The sequence below is a fragment of the Polyodon spathula genome, chromosome 14 (genome assembly GCF_017654505.1).
Source record: "Polyodon spathula isolate WHYD16114869_AA chromosome 14, ASM1765450v1, whole genome shotgun sequence".
In the NCBI taxonomy this organism is placed as follows: domain Eukaryota; kingdom Metazoa; phylum Chordata; class Actinopteri; order Acipenseriformes; family Polyodontidae; genus Polyodon; species Polyodon spathula.
Genome location: NC_054547.1, coordinates 29,250,466 through 29,273,780, shown reverse-complemented (window position 1 = coordinate 29,273,780; position 23,315 = coordinate 29,250,466). Strand labels below are relative to the sequence as shown.

The 23,315-nt window shown below is 35.9% G+C and overlaps 1 protein-coding gene and 1 long non-coding RNA gene across 2 annotated transcripts in view; one reads left to right on the top strand and one right to left on the bottom strand.

The window, feature by feature from the left end:
* Window positions 1-23,315, bottom strand: part of LOC121326645 (PEX5-related protein-like) — a 49,228-nt gene that overhangs the window by 13,667 nt on the left and 12,246 nt on the right. Inside the window, exons 3-6 of the mRNA XM_041269980.1 lie at window positions 18,631-18,840; window positions 17,770-17,893; window positions 14,544-14,637; window positions 9,054-9,149 (exon numbers count right to left, since the gene is read on the bottom strand). Of these exons, the coding sequence (XP_041125914.1) occupies window positions 9,054-9,149; window positions 14,544-14,637; window positions 17,770-17,893; window positions 18,631-18,840 (524 nt within the window). The remainder of the gene's footprint in view (window positions 1-9,053; window positions 9,150-14,543; window positions 14,638-17,769; window positions 17,894-18,630; window positions 18,841-23,315) is intronic.
* LOC121326646 lies at window positions 15,781-20,152 on the top strand. The gene is made up of 3 exons (XR_005951492.1): window positions 15,781-15,856; window positions 18,053-18,119; window positions 20,045-20,152. It is a non-coding gene; the product is annotated as an uncharacterized LOC121326646 (long non-coding RNA).

Below are 23,315 nucleotides of genomic sequence, written 5' to 3'. Positions count from 1 at the left end.
CTGACAGTTTGTGCAGAAATTCTTCAGATGTGCAAACCCACAGTTTCATCAGCTGCCCGAGTGGCTGGTCTCAGACGATCCCGCAGGTGAAGAAGCCGGATGTGGAGGTCCTGGGCTGGCGTGGTTACACATGGTCCGTTGCTGTGAGGCCTGTTGGACTTACTGCCAAATTCTCTAAAACGACGTTGGAGGCGACTTATGGTAGAGAAATGAACATTACATTCAATTCCCTAGCAACAGCTCTGGTGGTCATTCCTGCAGTCAGCATGCCAATTGCAGGCTCTCTCAAAACTTGAGACATCTGTGGCATTGTTCTGTGTGACAAAACTGCGCATTTTAAGTGGCCTTTTATTGTCCCCAGCACAAGGTGCACCTGTGTAATGATCATGCTGTTTAATCAGCTTCTTGATTGGCAAAGGAGAAATGCTCACTAACAGGGATGTAAACAAATTTGTGCACAAAATTTGAGAGAAATAAGCTTTTTGTGCGTATGGAAAATTTCTGGGATCTTTTATTTCAGCTCATGAAACATGGGACCAACACTTTACATGTTGCATTTATATTTTGTTCAGTGTATGTGTTTGTCTCAAAAGAACCACATATAAACTAACATACAGCTATGGCCAAATGTTTTGCATTACTCTATAGAATTAATTAATTTTGCTGCATAAAGTCGAGTGAAATATGCCGTATAATATTACGTTAACATATTGAATTAGATACCGCTTTTTCTCAGTATATGGAAAATTAGATACCGTAGTTTTCCATATACTGAGAAAAATTGAAAAATGTGAAATTTTGAACTCTAACATGAAATACTGTACTACTATTATGGCTTCTGCTAGACTTTTGAGCTATTATTTTGTAGTTTCTTTGATTACATGATGTTAAATAAAAGATCTAAAGTACAGTTTTTTTTGTTTTGTTTTGTTTTTTTAAATGAATGTTTCAATCCTAAAATTCAAGTTGATGAAAAACTTTTGGCCACAGCTGTAGTATGGTGTAATCATATGTAATTTATGCCAATTATAAATATATACTCTCTGTTTGATAGTGCCTCCCATCTGTTCTACACATGCAACACGTAGTACTGTGTACCTCTCATAACCATTTTATAAGAGACATTACTAAGTAAAAGACAATCCCTTTTCCCAGTCTTTGGGTTTCATATGGGCCTGACTGCTGCTCATGAGTATCTGTAGATCTGCATTAGGTTATCTGTCGAAGTCATTATCACTTGTGATTCATACACAGATGAATAGTTTATTACTGTATATATTTTGGAATTAAATATAGCTTTTTATTGCAAAATATGAATGATTTTACAGTTGTATTATTAAATAACACATTTTCAAATTTCATGTGGCATAACTTTTGAAGTCATGCTTTAAAAAAAGGTAATAAAAGGTTACTTGAATCTTGTAATACATATTTTATAAACAAACAATTATGACAAGTGTATGGTATAAAGTTATATATATATATATTATATTGTAATATATTATTACATATTATATTATTACATTATTATATATTATATTATATTATAATGTTATATATCTGTAACCCTTGTCTGTAATGATAATACCATAATTAAAAACTACACTACAAATCGCTACAAGAACGTGTTGTAATTTGAATCTTTGATAATAAAAACATAATACTTCCTGTTGAGTTTTCCCATTAAACTCATATACAGTTAACATTAATTCACTTTAGCAGTTATTCATACTAACATAAATTGAACATGAATAAGCACTTCTTTTTTAAGCATGGCTGCATTTAGTGCCTATTTATAATCTTTGCAGTCCCACTGCAAATAACTATGAGTATGAATGTAAATTCAGAAGAGAACATTACCCTCCATATTTTCGCTCTCTGTTTGAGAACCCATTTCAGATCTGCACAAATTTAACATTTGCAGAAAAACTGAATTCCCGCTGTCAAAAAGCAATACATGTCAGCTTACATTAGCTCACATTTGAATGGTAGGGTTGACAGCCTTAAAACCAGAAAAATGCATCACGACCTGAACTTTCGTAATACACTGAAACACATTAAAATGTATTATTGGGAAGTCTGTTACATACTGTGGCTTGCCTGAAATCAGAGTGGTTCATTAAAATAAGTGTTGTGTGAGCAGAGACAGTGAGCTGTGACATTTTGAAGGAAAAGTGACCTCTTCAGAATTTTAGAACCACATTGGATGAATGATAGGAATGCACTGCTGTTCTAATGTCAATCTATAGAGCAAAAACAATGTTTGGCATTGACAGTTTATTGCAGTTTGATATTTACTGAAATGCATTTGGACTATTGAGGTTTTTACATGGATATAAATATATAGAACCTCACATTTAGCATGTGGCTCTCTTGCTGCATCAGCTAAAACCACAGATCTCCTAATACTAATGCATTTATCACAGACACTGCTTGCAACCACATTCCAGAGTCAGTGCTATTAATTTGCAAGACCCTGCAGTGGCAGGTTTATGTGCAGGTAGATGGAACCCTTGCGGCTTTGATTCTGAGTTATAAATAGAACGCGTTATTTAAGGTAGATTACATCCAATCAAAGAGCACAGAGCCATAACTCTGATCCCTTCATTTCCAAGTTATATGTAACTAATTTCTGAATTTACAGAATGACAGGGAATGTCACTCGAGGGCACAGTTGTCAGTAGTTGTGTTCACTTGTTTAAGTATTTTCTGTATATAAAAGTTTACCACTATTTTGCCCATCATTTTTGCAATTTTACCACGCTTTTCCCATGGCTGCACTATGCATCTACCATAGTTTACCCTGGTGGCCATGTTTATAAATATGCTTTAACATACCTCATTATTCTTTACAGTGCTTACCAATGCTTTACCATGCTTTCATTGTGATTTATTAGACTACACTTTTACTATAGTAAACTTTTAGAAGGGTTGTGGCATTTGTTTCTACTTTTACATTAAGTAGTTACTCCTGATTGTAATTAATTACACACGTGTTATTACAAAGTGAAAGATTTTCGCTTTTTTTGTGTAATTACCCATGTACTGAAGTGTTTTTACAATGCAATTAGCAAATACTATGCAACCACATGTAATAAGTGTAATCAAAGCATATTGTATACAGTGCATCACATATAGTATTTGTTAAGGCACAGTTGACAGTAAAACCCAAAGCGGCAAGGGAGAAGATGGCATGCCACCAAGCATATTACTTCATCTACAGTATAGTATATATTATATATATATAATTTACAGGCTTTTAAATCCCAAGTATTACTTTCTCATTTAAAAGCATAAGTGATTCATCTTTATGTAAATATAGGTACGCATAACAGTTGTAATAAAGTGTGTCCAGCATAAAATACTTTCTTTTTCGTTATAGTTTTAATAAAAATAATCTCTTATTAACATGTTGCAACCTTGTTTGTACGTCCTGCTTGTAAATGAAAAAGGAAGGATTGGTCGATTTAAAAGCCGATTTAGTTGTTTCACAGAAAACAAAAAAAAGTTAATTAAATCAATTTTACTACAAAAACATTTCTCAGTTGTGATTGAGATACACAAATGGCTTAACAGGTATCAAATGAATTGTTAAAGGAAAGTATAAAAGTCAGAGTAAAACACTGAAAATCAGAAGTCTAGTGTAGTCTAGTATATTTACATCAAGTTCCCCATGGTGTACTATAGTACTGTATGGTAAAACGCAGTGGCTTTACTATTGAAATGTCATAAACAATCAACCATGTTGGGTATTGTTACATGAGTATATGTTTTTTAGCAGCTTTTTGCACTATTCATTATAGCATTGCTTTCAGATGTCTTCATGTTTTAGTACATTAATTCAATATAAAAACCATAAAGCTGCCAATGAATGACATCAAATCACTTGCTGTAATTAAATAATTCAGCAGACGTGTTTCACATTTTGTGAGGTTACATGCACACAAGAATCTGGATAGTTTTTGAAAAACTGAAAATTAATTTTTATTTCATTTATACACATATCAAAAGAGCATATCAACATACTGTTACTCTAATTTAGATTCAAAAACAGGACTTGAGCACACATTGAATGTTACATTCAAATTGTAAAGCATTGTCTTTTTTCTACCTCTAGTAAAAAAATGCTTCTCAGTCTATATGGTTTTACTGTACATAAGTCAGCATTTTGAAGCTATTGCACCTTTCCTTTATTCTATCATACACTCCATCATACAGTCTTCTGCTAACAATCTCCAGAAACCTTTCTCTACCTTCTCTTTCCTCTTTAGCCTCCCCTCTCTTCCACCTTCCTCTATCTCGGCTGACGACTTTGCCTCTTTCATTCCCCATCCACCCCTGTCCTCTGCTCACTCACTCCCCATCACCCTCTACAACCCTTAATCTACCTTCCTTCTCGCCCCTTTCAGACTCTGATCTTTTCTTCCTGCTCCAGAGCCATTAACCCACCATGTGTGCTTTGGACCTCCTCCCCTTTTCCAGGCTGCTGCCACTGATCTACTCCCTTTTATTTCCTCTCTTCCTAACACCTCTCTGCTCACTGGCTGTTTCCCCTCTGCCTTCAAACAGGCCTGCATCACTCCCATCCTAACAAAAAACCCTCCCTTGATCCCTCATCCATCCAGACCTAACATCCTGTCTCCCTTTTTCCTTTCCTTTTTAAAACCCTCAAGCGAGCGGTACATCGCCAGCTTTCTGCTGTCCTGTCAAAACATTCTCTGCTCAACCCCCTCCAATCACATTTTCACCCTGCACACTCCACTGAAACTGTCCTTCTCTCCGTCACCAACTCTCTACTCTCTGCCCGCGCCACCTCCCTCTCCTCTGTCCTAATTCGACCTCTCTGTTGTCCACCCTCGCTGACCAGGGACTCTCCAGCACTGCACTTGTCTGGTTCTCCTTCTACCTCTCTGATCACACATATCAGGTGTCCTGGCGTGACTCACCCTCTGCCTCTTGCTCTTTTTTCCCCCCTCTGACTCTGACATCTCCTCCCCTATCTCTTCCTGTCTCTCAGCCTTCTCCTCCTGGATGCACTTGCATCATTTTAAATTCAACCTCTTCAAATCAGACCTCCTTTTCTTCCCCCCTTCCATCCCCACTGCTAATCTCTCTATCTCTACCCTCTTGAATCCACCACCCTCTCTCCCTCCTCATCCACCAAGAACCTCGGTGTCACCCTCGACCCCTCCCTCTCCTACTCTCAGCACATCTCTACTCTGGCACGCTCATGTCGCTTCTTCCTCAGTAACATTTGCACAATTGGCCCCTCCCTCACCAACTACTCCACACAGCTCCTAGTTTTAGCCCTGGTACTGTTCCACCTTGACTATTGCAACTCCCTCCTGGCTATCTATCTGCTCCAGCTCATCCAAAACTCTGCTGCCCGCCTGGTCTTTTCCCTTCCTCGTTTTCTCATGCTAAACCACTCCCTTCCCTGCTCCCTATCGCTGCTCACATCCAATTCAAAACGCTTATACTTGCCTAGCACAGCCTTGACCTTTTTGCTCCCTACTATCTTCAGACTATTATTTCTCCCTACACCCCCTCTCACTCCCTCCACTCCTCCACCACCGATAGATTAGCTGTACCCCCTCCGCTCCCCTGTTTCCAGATCCTGTTCCTTCTCCACCCTTGCCCCTCAGTGGTGGAACAACCTACCCACGGATATCAGGACTGCTCAGTCCCCGACCACCTTCTGGCACCTCCTCAAGACACACCTGTTCAGACAGCATCTGTAAACCTCACAACTCTCAATTACACTGGACTACATGGCTCCCAAATGTACAAGTACTTATCAGCTTATACTTGTACTGAACTGCTCCATCTTTTGCAGTATTCTACTACTGCTCTTAATTATAATTATTTTCTGTATCTAGTACTTGATTTTACTCTTATTGGTATCTGCATTCACATTTTTTGTAACTGCTGTTATTTTAAATAGTTCTTATCCATTTATCCACTTTACTCTTATAAGCAGACATTTTTACTATAAGTTTACTGCTCTTAGTCGAATTCCTTCATAAATGTAATTATTTACTGTATTTATTTTGCTCTTATTTGTATTAGATCTTACTATCTACTGATTTTACTGTACTTCTCTTATCTGTAATGTGATATTGTGTAATGTGATATTTTGTATTGTGATATTTTGTAACAACTGTAAATTACCCTGGATATGTAAATAAATACATACATACATACATAAATAAATAAATAAATAAATAATAAATAAATAATAATAATAATAAATAATAATAATAATAATAATAATAATAATAATCCAATGGTTTTCTTCTGGGTCTCCAGTGATATATGCTTCTCTTTTTAATGAAAAAGCAATTTCTTATAAGCTGAAATGCGTAAACTTCCAAATCTCCCCAGACAATATACCTTTATCAGTTTTCAAAGTGTTTTTAAACTACTTTCTGCTGAAAGCAATTTCAAAGTGGTTTTATATGAAATTAATAATTAAAGAAACATACCAGGCTATCTAATTCTCATAGGGGTTGCAAATTCATCCTGAGATGCAGGTAAAGCAGCTTAGAAATTAGGCCAATTTGAATGTGTGTTTAACTGCTGTGACCATGTTCGTTAAAAAGCATACCAGTATTGCTGCACAGTTTGAACTTCACGAACTACAGCCAGTTCTGGATTCAGCTCATTACATGGATTTAAATCAAACGCTTTCCGTGATCTATATACAAGTTTGAAAGACTGAAATTCCCTATCAACCTATTGATATGTGTTGGGTACAGTATAATAAATTATCAGGATTATAAAACAAGTAGCCAGTTTTATTCAAATGCTTAGTGGTAAGAGAAGAAATACAAATACACAATTAATCCATTGTTGTTTTCAAATAAAAAGTATACTTCCATGTCCTACAGTATTACATGAGAGCTCGGTGTTCCAGACCTCAGTACATTTTGGGAGTTAAAGAACCAGGGGAAAGGTCAAGGCAGGCACATACCATTACATGATTATTATCAATATAACAGATGCACTACTGCAAGAGCCATGCACACATTTATACTATGCAAGGGTGGGGAGGTGTTTCAACTGTGTAGACATATTGTCCGATCCCTATCAACTCTAACCTGATCATATCTTTGAAATGTGTTGAATGTGTTTTAAAGCACATTTACAGTTACAGTAGTGATGTTTAGCAAAATGTGTTTAGTTCTACAAATTCTTGTGCATTTCACCATGTGTGGTTACGTGTTCTATTTCTCTTACTATTTTAAATCAATTGCATGTGTGGCCAATTAAAGCCATCAAATCACTAATTTGCCTATTTTGACAATTGTCCAAGATTTTCAGTTCCAGTGGTTTCATTTCATATGCACAACAAATCCAAACGGAAGCAATCGGATGTTCTAATAGATTCGTTAATAGTGTTAGTTGTAACAGTTCAAAATTCCCCTTGAAATACAATGTGACCATATCTGTCTTATTGTAAAACACAGAGCAACGATATTCAGCAGACCAGAGCAAGGCAAATGCTGAACTCCACTCAGTTTACAGGCTATGGCACGGGTCCTGATGGGTTTCTATTACCGATCAATCATCTTCTTGTCTGTGTGCATTTAAATGTATCATTATTTATAGCAGCTGCTTCTCTCTGCCAAGTGGTCACATGATACGAACAACAGCATTTGAACGATTTCTGCTCCTCTGAGAAGTATAGTATCGTCATTCATAGTTCCTCATTTCTTACTGATTACACAGTGTAGCATTATATTTGCTTTCATTTCGACTAGTTTGTTATTATGTTATCCACAGAGGCACGCCCGCCAGAGAGTCTTAGAAAAAAATAATAACAAATTCAAGGAAAACAAGTTTGGTGTTAATCTAAAGAAATGCACACCCACTGTAAAAACTCTACCATGGCAATTTAACCATGTTTCTCTGTTCTTAAGCATGCATGTAAGTTAAAATGCTTTCGCTATACTATACTTTACCACACCACGCTTTACGCTAATTATCATGGTTTACTGCAGTAAACTAGTAAAAGGGAGACAATACAACAAGTATCTGTAAATTACATTTGAGGTAATAAATTATTTATTTATTTATTTCCAGCAGGAGAACAGCAGCATGTATGCCATAATTAGTATCTCATCATCCACATTGTGCTTGAAAGTATGATATATTAAGCTTCTAAGGAAGCAACATCGCAGTACAATGAAACTCAGCAGATAACAGCTCCCAAGAACAGGACATGGATCTTTTTAATATCCTCTTCTCATAAACTAGTAGAAATGTGATTACTAGTGCTGAACTTGATAAGGATAATCAAGGGCCATCTGATAAGATCATGTATGGGATTACCGTAATTAGAATTAATAGCTAAAACCTAACCCTTAAGCTTGTGCTATCAAATCCTCTGTAGCTGTGTTACTGGTACAATGTTTTAGTGTTGCAAAGACCAATTATCAAAATTGTTAAATGCTGTATCAATCAGTTTGACTTGGAGCAGGTAATCCAATAATAATATTCCATATGTTTTCATAACAACCTCACAGAATTATTGTACTGTATGCTTCTAACCACACTGATTGAGTGCTTTAATTATTTGGACATTTGGACAATTTACAGAAAATTAGTTTGGAGAGCTATTTATGATCCATAGCTTAAAATATTCAATCATACATTCTGAGGTAAAAAAAATATATATAAGAAAATAGTCAACATTAAGACTAATGTCTTCATCAGGTTTCTGAGTTCTGGCAGTGTACAACATGCAATAGGGTTTAATATATGTTATTTTGGAAACTGATCGCTATGCACAGATTTAGTTCAACACATAGACTGTGTAGAACACATATACTGAGCAATACAAGCGTGTGATAATTTGAGTGCTAAAAGCGGTTGGTGTGTAAGTAAATGGGATAGACACTCTTCATACGGAAGCATTTCCATGCTGTATTTACTGGTATAGTTAAATATGTAGAATGCAAAGTGTTTCTTAATGTAGTTCGTCCACAACTGTTAAAATGAGATGTTCAATTGAAAACACAAGCAATGACCCAAAACAGTGCTCTTCCTACCTCTACAGCTGCCTTTGCTCTTTCAAATTCTTCTTCCAGGGAATGATTTCGTGACAGGATCGAGCTTCCCCAGCGATGCTCCTTGCCTAGTCGACCCTATTAAAAAACACACACACACATACATAGGAACACCCTCAGGTTCAGTAACTTCATGAATTCCTCTAAAAAAATTTCTTTAGGCTCATTGGAAAAGTTAGTGTATCCCTTCCCTACACATCAAAGACTGTTGGTATTAGTACCCCACACAACTGCTTCTCAATCAACCAGCAACCACAGTCAATCAGAGCACGAAGGCTTTCAATGCAAACAGAAGAAGATTTTCTGAGAATGTATCAAAGACAATTTCCAGCCTATATTAAATGTAGCAGGTGTTTGTTTGACTGGGATATAATGAAAATGAAACATGGCATTATTTTTTAGTTTTTTTGTTTTCTTAGGTATATATCAGTACTGTGCAGATGCTGTAAACCCCTTTTTCATGTATGCTTAATTTTAGTTAATTTCCCTATATCCATTTACTTACTAACTGGCTGCTAATTGTGCCATACTGTATTCTGCTAAAACTTATGATAGCGAAATTTGAGTTTCTTTCATTGGTAAAAAAGGCTTAATGCAAAAGGGCTCTAGGGTTTACAATATATGAGGTTGGTTCTTCATTTAAATGCAGAAGCAATATTCTTTAAAAGAAAAAGTAATTGTTACTGGGGTTTTTCTTAGCTTAGGGTCATGGGGACAATATCAATGCTTTTAATGTAGGCTTATTGATTTAAAAAAAAAAAAATAATAATTTGTCACAGGAGGTTTAGTAATGTACATCAAAAAGATTCATAAGATTAATTATGCTGACAGGAGTAGTCGACCATAATTGAAACACTGGCTTTAACTACTAGAAGCGTTTTGCTTGTAGAATTGACCAAGCACTCAATGTACATGTGCACCATATATTAGTGCGTCTACAATCATTGTAAACAACAAACAACACTAAGTAAATATGGTACATATTTGCCAATCAATAATGTATGTCAATCAAGCTTATGAAACACAAGGCAAATCCTGAAGCAACTGGTTGAAGCGGATATTTTCAAGCGTTTTCACCAAGCTGCTCAAAATTTTAATTGTTTAGATGCTGTTGTCCACATTTAATTTCTTGTGATTTTTCGAAACACAGAAAATAAATATTTGACAATACAATAGAAATAAAAAACTTTATAGGCATGGCCTGCAATCAGTGTTCATTATAGTCAGGGACTTGGAAATAAAAGGTTGACAGTGTATATGTGACCAATGCTGTACTCCCTGAAGTGTTTGTTGCAAGTAGATTTGATTGTATTGAGACAAATGCTTCCTAAACAGGACTGCATTCCAGACATTGGAGTCGTCGTATTAAATTAGGAGGTGCAGGAAGGGATAAGAGTAACCAAATCAGGTAATAATCAAATTCATGATATAATACCTGCAACCGCTTGTACTGTATTATATTGTATTGTCCTGAAAAAACTAATCTTAAAAAAAGTGCTCCACAGCAGCACTGTTCTCAGTTCGACACAAGTTAACAAGGTTGTTTAATGTGAGATTCATAGAGCTCTTTGACAGAACGATTTCTTTCATAAGCCTCTGTACTTTAAACACAGATGCTGAATAGCTGTTGCCTTAGGGGAAACTACTCATTTAAACTGCAATAGAAATCAAAATGAAAGGAGTCCACAACTGAAGTCGTGCTCCTTCAGGCATCAGTTTAAAGATCAAAGTTTCACAGGACACTCTGCTGACTTACTGTTTTCCACATTGTTTTTTTTTTTTCTTTTCGTTCTCTACACTACATAACATCTGTCACCCTATCGCATTATACAATAAAACATACTGATACTGTACAACAAAACACTTACCCAGAAGTTTACTCTCTAGGTCATACCTCCTAACCTAACTCACAAACACTGAAATGTTTTCTTTTTTTTTTTTTTTTTTGCACGGCCATATGGAATTCCTTTATTACTGTTTGTAACAGTAATACCTAAATTTCAGCATGGAGAATCTGCTTAAATGAATGGCACTGAATGAATGAATGATAATGACCGCGATTGCAGATGATTAGTGACTATGAAGGGCGCTCAGGGCCCGATAACTGTGGGGCACTCAGGGCCAGAGTGAAATATAAATTAGGATGGATATCTCATCCGCAGGAAACCGACGGCTACCTGCGCGAGGCCAGCTGGAAATACATGAACAGTTATATGCATACCAGTGCCGCAGATAGGACATGGCTATGAGCCACCTCCCCCCGGGAGGAGGCATGCGTGGTGGTGGCTGGGGAGGATGGAGGCCGAAACAAAAATAATCAAAAAGAAAGAATAACACACAGAGCTTGGTTAGGGGAGGATTCTCCTTCCAGAAAAAGCAACCAAGTTTACAATTCTTATAGAGGTTGGTCCTGTAAATATGTTTTTCTTCACTCTCATATATTTCTAATTATTTCTCTATAACTGTAGTGCCTCTGGATTTTTAACATTACGTTTTGTAATTGTATATGGGTCTATTTAAACATATGTTGTGTCTATATATAATTTATTGTATCTTGTAATTGTAGGAGTCCCTTTAGAATCATTTTATGGGTGATTAGTCACATTAGTCTTCATAATACAGGCACTAGATGTTTATATAGGCACTAGATAGGCACTGTTTGCTCATAGAGAAATTTGCTGGTGTTAGGAAACGATTGAGAGTTTTTAGAGACAGAGGAGCAAGTTCTGGACAACTCCTTTTGTGTTGTGGCATAGCAACATTTTGCAGTATATTAAAGTACACATTTGGGGTGTGCAAGAGTCTGAATATCCTGATGCTACCCTCTGATGCAGGGGAACTGATGCAAGCATCCTCAAGACACAAATCAGCCTGTGATAGAAAAATAAGGTGAACGGGACATGAGGCCTTATTAAAAAAAAACATTAGCGGGAATAAGACTGTAATCCATTTCTTGTCATGTTAAGGCTTTGTCAATAAGCCTACAGTCCTTAGTTAGTCACGGTTTTACCTGCTATTGTTTTTATTTTTGCACTACCAAGGCAGATCCATCATGTTTCATGTTTGTCCTACTGAATCAATACCATGTCTGGTTACACTAACTGGGACACTATAAAGTTTTGACTCGATTTTCCTATTGACACACATGAAACTCCCTTTAGCTGGCACAAGTAGATGTTTGTGACATTTCGCTCCCCTAAAGACAGTGGTTAACAGGTTTTACATTGTTAAAGAACGTAGAAAAAAAAGTATGATCCTTTTCTATTAATAGGACCTGAATGATCGGATGTCAACCCAATATGTACTCCCTTTCAATTTTAAAACCAACCACTAAATACCAGACCTGTGCAGAGCCCTACCATTTAAAATATACTGCACCAAAAATCTACAGTTGCTGATATCGCTTTAGGATACACAGTTAAAAGGGTTAATAAATTATCCTAAAATCTGCAAATGCTTTTTTTATGGAACACACACATATTGAAATGTGTATATTTGTGTTCATTATTATCACTTCCTAATTATTCTTATTCTCCCAGCATTTAGCACCACATGCTGCAGCCAGTCTGCAAAATCAATATGCATCGCTTTACTCTGCAGGTTTTAAATGCACAATTACTGTATATAATAATCTCCATACTTTTTTGGCTAAACTGTATGCTGCATTGTACATTCCATTTGCATTTATAATTTCAGCTCAGGTCAAAAGCCATCTCCAGGATATACAGTTTATTAAACATTCAGAGATGTAACCCTACTGCTTGCACTATTCCTAACCTTTACAGTCCCTACAGTTATCTCTGTAAAAACAACCCTTTACTGCACACAGTTCTGTTATTTTTGTAATAAAGCAGTGGGTTGGCAGTAGAACAAATATATCAGGAAATATTCATATAATCAAATCAAGAGAACGAGGGCCAAGCGATCTTTGGGGTTGACTGGTTTAGTCATAAACAAAACGTGCATGACATAACCTTTTAAAAAGGTTGGTTGCAGCATTCTTGTTAACTCAATTTGATCGTCTTTAGAACAGTTAAATCCATTCTATTTAAAATGGCTTTTTAGCTTTTTTTTTCTCAAAGAAAGACTGCTGTAAAAAAAAAAAAAAAGTTTTGCTGAGTCCTTTGCTTTTAACTGGAACTGCTGCCGATTCTTTACTTTTTGGCTATTCCCAGATGTACAGGCGCTCTGATGTTTAATCATTTTCATGAAGAATGTGAAATTGCATTACAGCTGGAATACATTGACCGTTGCAGTTATTGGATAAATTATAAATAGAAACCAAATGCATTATAAAAGAAGAGGGCATCTGTGAGAGCAAATTATCCTAAATTCTTTCTTTCTTTCTTTCCATAATTCATATCTCATTTTATTTATACAAAGTTTAACAAGAATATGATATTCTGTAACAATATATAATTTCTAAAGTCACTGACATATTCCTACAGGCAAAAGAAAACACATATATAAAACATAACAGTAACAGAATATTATTTACAAAAAATAACATTTGAAATGTCAGAATCACAATTATTTCCCAATGACACTGAAACCAGTGCTTTGTGCTACCTGCCTCCAGATAGGTGCTACGAAAAATCAATTTGTTGTTTCAGTTGTTTATTCCCAGCAAGGAACATCAATCACTAATGACAATTCAACAATGTTCTCATTTAGGGAACACTTCATATTAAGTGTCTCTAACTGCACTAACATTACCCATCTAGTTACACAGTGATTACATTGTGAATGCCCAATAACATGAGTACAATACAGTGTAACTGCAATAGAACGTCAAGATTTTTGTAATCCAGTCAAACCATTTTGTTGTTGCAGTGCAGATAGAAACATTTCATGTAAAGTTAGCTAACTTTAAAAATGCATCATACTCTGTAGAAATCCATTGCTAACATTATTTAAAATGGAACCTTTACAGAATCCCATGCATGTCAGTGGCTTTTAAAAACTTATCAGCTCTGATTGACTTAAAGCAATCCTTAGTGACCACTTGAAAGAAATTCTTCAAAGTCTATGAACTTCAAATCAAAATAAATTCCCTGAATCTCAACTGAAATAAAATGCAACGTCCAGTCAATGCATTTTATCAAACAGGTTACTTTAGGTCTAACAAGCACAAACTGCTAAATCTGCACACGCTCTGTTGCAAATCAACAATTTGAAAAGCAATCCAAAAAACATAATAAAAAATGCATTGCAAATCTCAGGAACTGAAAGACTTCCTCAAAGCACAGTCTCATAACTATGGCTCATGTCTTCCACCTACTGTGACACGGAGGAAGGCATTACTTGATTTACTTTGAGTATTTTAGATTCTTATAGTTTTAAAATGAGGAAATGATGTATAGGATGAACAGCAGATACTGCACATTAGGTCAACTGTATACGCCAGCCTGATGCAAGGGAAAGCACTGAATATGGGGAGAAAAGGCAAAAACAGAATATAGAGTACCTTACCTGAGATGCTGGGGCCGGTTCTAGTTCTGAGGAGGAGTTGGCTTCCATGAAAACTTTTGCAGGTGATTGAGTGTGTGTCCAGTTCTCTGTAGACCTAACAAGGGCAACACGATTTGTGTTAGAGTAAATGTTGCGCCTTGGTTATATAGCCAATATATTTTTATTATAAGTGATTGGCTAGCACACATTTAAAGCTGTACAGGGGATATTTTGTCACTACAGAATGAAATAATCAGTTTGTAATTCTATAATGTTCAGCACTGTGTATTTACACTGTCGGATACTGTCCTGTAAAATATTGCTTGCACTAGAGCTGTTTTGCCCGAGGCAGTAATTTTCCTGAACTGACCTTTTTAAACATTGGGCTAAAGAAAAACAGTAAAAGAGAACCAGGGGGTGCATGACATGCTTAATTTACCAATATGTGTTTCAGTACATCAATGAGGAAATCTTTTTGGCAAATCTACAAAGTACAAACTGTATAGTTTCAAGTCATATTTATTTTTTATGTTACATAGGCCATATGTCAGTACTGAAGTTACTTAGCTGGACTGCATGTGTGTTGGCTCTTCTAGTCGTTTAATTAAAATGGTCTTTACTTTAACCACAGTCAAAAGGGAACTAATTTACTCAAGGCCAAAAGTTTAAGTAATTGTCCTTAAGTATGTAATGTCTAGCATGTGTTTCGAACTTGATTGATAACAAAAATCAGCCAGCAGGTGCTCTAAATGTAAAACAGGAATACAGCCTCATATAAGCTGCTGAAATATGATATTTAAAAATGCATGCTGTAATTTATGACCTGTAAAAGAGCTTTATTTATTTATTTATTTATTTATTTTTAGAACAGAACACAGTAACAACTTTAGTAACCCTTTGTTTATCACCATAAGAAATAAAGTGGTTGGGCTCCATTGTAGTTATGAACATGTTAAGGGCAAAGTTATAAACCTTAAATTGCTCCTAGCTATTGGCAACATTTTCAGATTTTAGTTCTGGAAGAAGTACACTTCATGAAAGTAATATTTTCAAGTGCTTGTGGCAGTTTCTGTGAGAAGTTAAAAGATTTAAAAGTGAAGTGTTCATGCTTCGGGACATCGAAAGTGCAGCGACTAGCCTGACAATGTAACGTTGTTAAATGAAAAATCTAACTTTTCTTGCCAAAAGCTACAATTACACTAAGTACTATGTTTAGTTCTGCCTAAAAGAACGTCATAGCAACAGCCTCTCCCAAGTTATCGCGATAATTTGCATGTGTTGCTATTCAAAATTAACGTTAACAGCTGTTGTGTTACAAAAGACAGAAGAGAAAGGTACGTTTTACTATTCAGTTCAAGTGTTTAAGATGTATTCCGGGAACGTGTCAGTAGAAGTGCTTAGCTTATAACATCTAACACGTCACAGCAACTAAGCAAATAGCAAAACAATAGCCAGGGCTGGCGTCAGCACCATGGCAACCCGGGCAAGCACCCGGGATCTCGACGCCAGAGGGGGGCTCACACATACATCCAGGAATAAAATTGGAAATACTGTATGAGTGAATGTACTATTTCTGTGCCAGCTATCCTACTTCAACAGCCTTTAAGACTTTAAACAGTTTCTTTTCACTCAACTAAATTGTACGCGTGTAATGCAGAGAAACTTTTCAGATCTCCTCCCCACCCCCCTATTTTTCCTCTTTTCCGTTGACAAGCGGTTTGTCAAGCCTTATTATCATAACGTCTATTATTATTATTATCATAACGCCTGAAAGCCTATTGTAATTATAGATTTGAAACCATCAAAAATGAAACCTGCCGAACCTCTGGAACCTCCAAATAAAAAGACTGAAAAAAAAAATCTGACTGTCAAAAACGTAAGGAAAAAAAAACGAAAAAAAAAAACACTGTCAAATGTTCTATATGTACAAAAAAAAAAAAAAAAAAAAAAAAAAAATATATATATATATATATATATATATATATATATATATATATATATATATATATATATATAATTTCTGTAAAGTGTGTTTTATGTTTTCTGTTAATTGTGTACTAAGTAAGCTTTAATTTTAATTAAACTATATCTATTTTTTACTATTTTCACACTGTACAGTAATGCATGTACTGTGTGTTACCGGTAGGCTAAAGTAAAAAGAAAGTGCGCTAGATATTAATTTGATTTGTATATAGGCCTACTCTACATATTTATGACATTTATTGCAACAGGAACGCCACCTCTGCATGTGTGTGTCTGTCCTTCCTTTCCTTAGTTGTTGCTAGTGTAGTGCTGTGTGTGAGTGTATCGTGGGCAACTGTAACTGCTATGTAAACGTAACACAGTGTATTAAAATAAGTCCGTACTATCGGCAAACGTGAATATACGCGCTTCATTAGTATGAAACATTATGACGAATTAAAGTACTTGACTGAATGGCCTGAGAAACTATTTAAATCACTGTCAGCACTAGTTTACGATAACTTTTTTTTTTATTTTCTTTGTACTAATGTGTGAATCTAAAACCGAGAATGTAACAGCTGCCTTTTTATAGCAATGCTATTTACATAATGTCTTGGGGAATCGGAGACCTTCTCTGTGGAAGTCCAGAGTTGCGCCTGTGGTTAATTCACGTATCTGTCTGGAGTGTTACTTATTTGAAGTTGAAGTTTTACTTATATTTACTTGTTTGTCATTTCCTAGTTGGCGACTGAAACAAAAAAACAAAACGTTTAAAAAATGCTTATAAAACCTGTTAACAAAATACTTTGGTTTAAAATAAAATAAACGTGTGGTGGGCGGATGCGCTCCGGGAAATATTCCATGAGAATTTAAGCACTGCATATACTTATATATTACTAAAAATCAATCTTCCAGTAACCACTGCAACAGTGAGCGTATGTTTGAAGTTTGGTTAAAACATATTAACGAACTTCCATTACCAATCCTCGTCTGAGTGATCTGCTTGTAATGGCAACTGAAAAAGCATTGTTAACAAAAAAAAAAAAAAAAACACTTGATTTTGATGTCCTGGTTGATACATTTGCCTAAGCGATATCTGCTGCTTCACTAGTTTTGTTCATGCAATGCCAGTATTTGAAAGGACTGTTCAGCCTGCCCCATGTAAGTTTACTTAATACTTTTTATTCTTCTCCAAAAGCACTACCCTACCAAAAGTAAACACAGTGAACACCATAACAGTAAACACAGGCTCAAGGGAAATGGTTTGAGGTTTAAAATTGCTTACCATAGAAATTCACTTGATGCATTTTTAGAAGAGCGTCTTTTCTCTGTTTTCCATTTTCTACTTCCATTCCTTTCTCCATGTAAATTAACCTCCTCCCACTTATCCAGGGGTGACTGGATATTGACTGGGAATTTACAATTAATAAATAAATACACACATAAATAAATAAATAATATACACAGACCTCTTATTGTACTGTATTGTAGCAGCTAACTGAAATAGATAGGAATTTGTGGCCATTATTATAAAGTATAACCATGTTACCAATATTACTGTATTACAGCAAATTGACAGAAGAAGGTGTGGTCTAGGATCTCGCTTATCAGCCTAATAAATAAACAAACTCAAAAGTAAGTATTCTTGTAAATACATTCATTCCATTCCTGTCAAAAAAACTAAGATGTTACTTATTTAAGATTTTATGTCCATGCCCTTATGTAACATATAAAGCCAACATTATTCACAGCTACAGCACAAAAAACAAGCACTCTCTTCACATGTACAAATGATGCAGCTGGGGGTGACCCTGTAACACTGTGTACAAGGCACTCATCAATTTTACTCAGGAGTAACACACTGTGGGTTTTCCTTAGAGGTTTATCTCTAGCAGCACTTCCCCAGGCAGTGACATTGTGAGCTTCCCTGCAGCAGGTTCTGAGTAGAGCTGTCATTAATTGCCTAGGCAGCTCCCCTCTAAAGTTACAGTACCAGGACTAGAATTTTTAAACTTCCTTCAAATAATATCATCATTTTCAAGCAGCACAAGTGATCTGGTATGCTTACAAATTATCTGCATTTGACAATAAATCATGACATATATAAACGTCTGAATGAGAATTCTCTATCAAATAGTTTTCTTACCAGAGTCTAATGATACTCTCTCTGGGGTCCGGGAGCTCTGTATACTGTGCTCAATGTCCACTTTGATGAGCTCTGTCTCCTCAGTCTTCCTCCTATGGGATGTTCCCTTGAACCCTTCGCTCCTCAGTGTCAGCTCATTCCTTTTACTCTTGCTATGGCTTTTCACTGCAGGTTCACTCAGGTCTAACAGATCCAGACCTGTCGTGAGGACTGGATGGAGATGACAAAACACACACGGGTCACTTGATCTGTCTTCAACCTTTTATTAAGCATTTTAATTGTATTAATGGCTTTATCCAAATCATGTCTATGAAATCAATGCTCACCTGTTACTTTTGTAGGTACACATGTAATTTCATATAAAATTAGTTATTTTACACTATAACATGTGTTTTAAAGTGCAGTAAAATCATAATTCAGAGGTAAAACTTACAGAAAATAAGAAAAGCTGAGAAAACTATTTGTCTAGCTTGGAGCATATTGTCAAATACAGTCTTGTGGACATTTTTTTCAGAACACCCCATTGATTCTCTTTTTTTGATTTATTGTGCTTATGAAATCAAACCCCTGTAATTGAAAATCTTGGAAAATTGTAAACATAGGCAAATTATTTATCTAATTTAATATTCCACACATGCAATTTATTTAAAATAGTAAGAAAAAAAGAACACATAGCCACAAATGATAAAATGCATGAGACTTTGTAGAAGTTGTATATGCCTAATTAAAGTGGTTTAACATTTTCACATATGAGTGCCTATTGTTTCTGTTTAACTGATTACGGATCGAAAATTGTAATTCTCACACCTAGAGGTTTTCATATAGGTAGGTATATAAAGGATATACGCAACTAATCTTAAGGTGTTCTAATAATTTTACACACTACTTACTGTACGTCTGTCTATAATTAACACTAGAATGACAAGGCAATCATTTTGACCTTTTTTGGAATTTAAATTTAACTTTTTTTATTCAAAGTGTAGTGATTAAACTGACCGCTGTTATATGAAGAGGAGGTTAAATGTCAGCAAAACATGCAAAGAAAATATGCTAAATGAAATTTACTGGTTGCGTAAGTATTCAGCCCCTTAAGTCAGTACTTGGTAGAAGCACCTTTTGCAGCAATTACTGCTATGAGACTTTTTGGATACATCTCTACTAGTTTTGCACAGTAGTATGGTGACAAGTTTGCCCATTCTTCACGGGAAAATTGCTCCAGTTCTGATAAGTTTGTTGGGGATTGTTGATAGACTGCAATCTTCAAGTCTCACCATACATTTTCGACTGGATTCAAGTCAGGACATTGACTGAGCCACTCAAGGACATTCATCCTCTTCTTGTTCAATCGCTCCAGTGTGGCTTTGGCTTTGTGCTTCGGGTCATAGTCCTGCTGAAATTTAAATTTCCTCCCCAGTTTCAGAGTCTTGGCTTTCCTCAAGGATTCATCTGTCCTTTGTACCATCCATCCTCCCCTCTATTCTGACAAGCTTCCCAGTCCCTGCTGAGGAGAAACATCCCCATAACATGATGCTGCCACCACCATGCTTGACAGTTGGGATGGTGTTGACTGGATGATGTGCAGTGTTGGGCTTGCGACAGACGTAACGCTTGGAATTTAGACCAAAAATTTCTGTCTCATCTGACCACAAACCTTCCACATGTCTGCAGTGTCATCTATGTGCTTTTTCGCAAACTCCATATGTGCTTTAAGATTAGGCTTTTTGAGTAATGGCTTCTTTCTTGCCACCTGTCCATACAGGCCAGCTTTGTGTAGGGACCAGCTTATTGTTGATGTGTGAACACTGACTGCAGCCTTGGTTACTGTTGATAGCTGTGCCAATTGCGCAAAGACAGTCTGTGGTAAGTGCACTGCATATTTTGAAAAGCGCAGGATCTGCGTGATTTGTGCCAGCACTTAGACTTTGTAAATGATTGTAAATGAAGCCCATTCTGTTCAAATGTTTATTTATTTATATAATTTTGATTGTAGTATGTCTGTGTACAAACGCATAGCTTCAGTTGCGTATATGCACTTTGTTATGTAGGCAATATAAGCCCATTTATTAAAAAAAAGATACTTATTCACATAGTTTCAGTTGTACAGTTTTGTATGTATATGCTATAGCTGTTTATACACAAATTTATTTTCAAATATTTGTTTATTACATTTTTTTTTGAGGATGTGCTTTATGTAATATGTCTGTATATAAACACATTCTTCTTTTTTTATAAATTTAGTAGTCACCAATTATTTTTTATTAGTTTCTCCCAATTTAGAATATCCAATTATTATTTAAGTTTGGCTCACCGCTACCACCCCTGCACTGACACGGGAGTGGCGAAGACGAACACACGCTGTCCTCCGAATCGTGTGTCGTCAGCCAACCGCTTCTTTTCACACTGCAGACTCCCATGCAGCCACCTTGGAGGACAACGCAGAATTGGGCAGTTTTCAGGCAAGCCCGCAGGCGCCGGGCCAGACTACAGGAGTCGCTGGTGCGTGGTGAGCCAAAGACATCTAGCTATGCCTATAAACGTGGCTGTTCTAGTTTTAACACATAAAATATTAATTCTCAAACTGAACACAGTAGGGATTCAAGGAAATGCATGTACATGGATTAGGGAGTGGTTAACATGTAGAAAACAGAAAGTTCTGATTAGAGGATAAACTTCAAAATGGAGTGAAGTAACCAGTGGAATACCACAGGGATCAGTATTAGGTCCCCTGCTGTTCCTAATCTATATTAATAACTTAGATTCTGGTATAGTAAGCAAACTTGTCAAATTTGCAGATGAAACAAAAATAGGAGGAGTGGCAAACACTGTTGCAGCAGCAAAGGTCATTAAAATGATCTGGACAAGATTCAGAACTGGGCAGACACATGGCAAATGGCATTTAATAGAGAAATGTGTAAGGTACTGCATGCAGGCAATAAAAATGTGCACTATAAATATCATATGAGAGATACTGAAATTGAAGAAGGAATCTAAGAAAAAGACCCAGGAGTTTTTGTTGACTCAGAAATGTCTTCATCTAGACAATGTGGGGAAGCTATAAAAAGGCCAGCAAGATGCTCGGATATATTGTGAAAAGTTGAATTTAAAATCAAGGGAAGTAATGTTAAAACTGTACAATGCATTAGTAAGACCTCATCTTGAATGTTGTGTTTAGTTCTGGTCACCTCGCTACAAAAAGAATATTGCTGCTCTAGAAAGAGGGCAAAGAAGAGTGACCAGAATTATTCCGGGTTTAAAAGGCCTGTCATATGCAGACCGGCTAAAAGAATTGAATCTATTCAGTCTTGAACAAAGAAGAATACGCGGCGACCTGATTCAAGAATTCCAAATTCTAAAAGGTATTGACAATGTTGACTCAAGGGACTTTTTCGACCAGGGGTCACAGATGGTGATTAGACAAAGGGGCATTCAGAACAGAAAATAGGAGGCACTTTTTTTACACAGAGAACTGTGAGGGTCTGGAACCAACTCCCCAGTAATGTTATTGAAGCTGACATCCTGGGATCATTCAAGAAGCTGCTTAATGAGATTCTGTGATCAATAAGCTACTAACAACCAAACGAGCAAGATGGGCCGAATGGTGGTCTCTGTAATTGTTTAGTTGTTCAGTTTTATAACTTTAACAGAGAATGTTCTCCTTTCAAAAGAAATAGGACAGATGTTGTCCCTCTATTTGTTACCTAAGTGCAATCAGACTGAAAACACAAAAGGAAGTTCAGTCCTGGTATTGCAGCTAGATTGCTCTGTAATTTTCACGACACAGATGTAATCTTTGAACACAACCAAAGCCATATATTAATGTTTAATATCTCTTGTTGTCATGTCAGTTCCTCTCTGCTCTGGTATGACTCTTTATATATATATATATATATATATATATATATATATATATATATATATATATATATATATATATATATATATATATATATATGATTTTTTTTTTTACTTTTGATTTAGATCTTAGGACTTTAGGTGTCATGTACGAGCTCTTTGCCACATTGGTTTAATAAATATAAAGACTATAGGTCGAGGAAACAGATTACTTTAAAATAATAAGTTTGCATTTTCTAAGCCTAAAAAAAAACAAAATGATGGATTGCTTATTATTGCTAATTATCATGACTGAAAACAAATACCTGATGATAATTATAGAATACATAAGTGCTGAAAAATTGGAAATTTGTGATTCAAGAAAGCAATAAAAATGGTTAAAACTAAAAAGTACAGCAACGATTCAAATGGCAGTGACACAACTAAACGAAACAGGAGAAACTATCAGAAAATAGCAGAAAGACTTGCTTTACAGAATCGTTCAAAATTCTCGGATTACTGCAAAAGATCTGACACAAGAATTGAGAGAAGATGCTCAATAAATTCACGAGAGAACAATTCAATGATACATTAACAAGATGAATGTCCATGGGCAAAAACCAAGATGTAAACATTTGCTAAAAACAATACACAAAAGAAAATGATTGTTTGAAGAAGCATGATGATTTCTTCAACCAAATGTTATGGTCAGACGAATCCAAAAATGCAAAAAAAACAACAATATGTTTGGAGGAAGAGAGAAGAATTTAAAGAAAAGTTAATCATGCCCAGTGTTAAACATGGTGGAGGTTGTGTGATAGTATGGGCTTGTTTTTCTTCCCCAGGCATTGGCG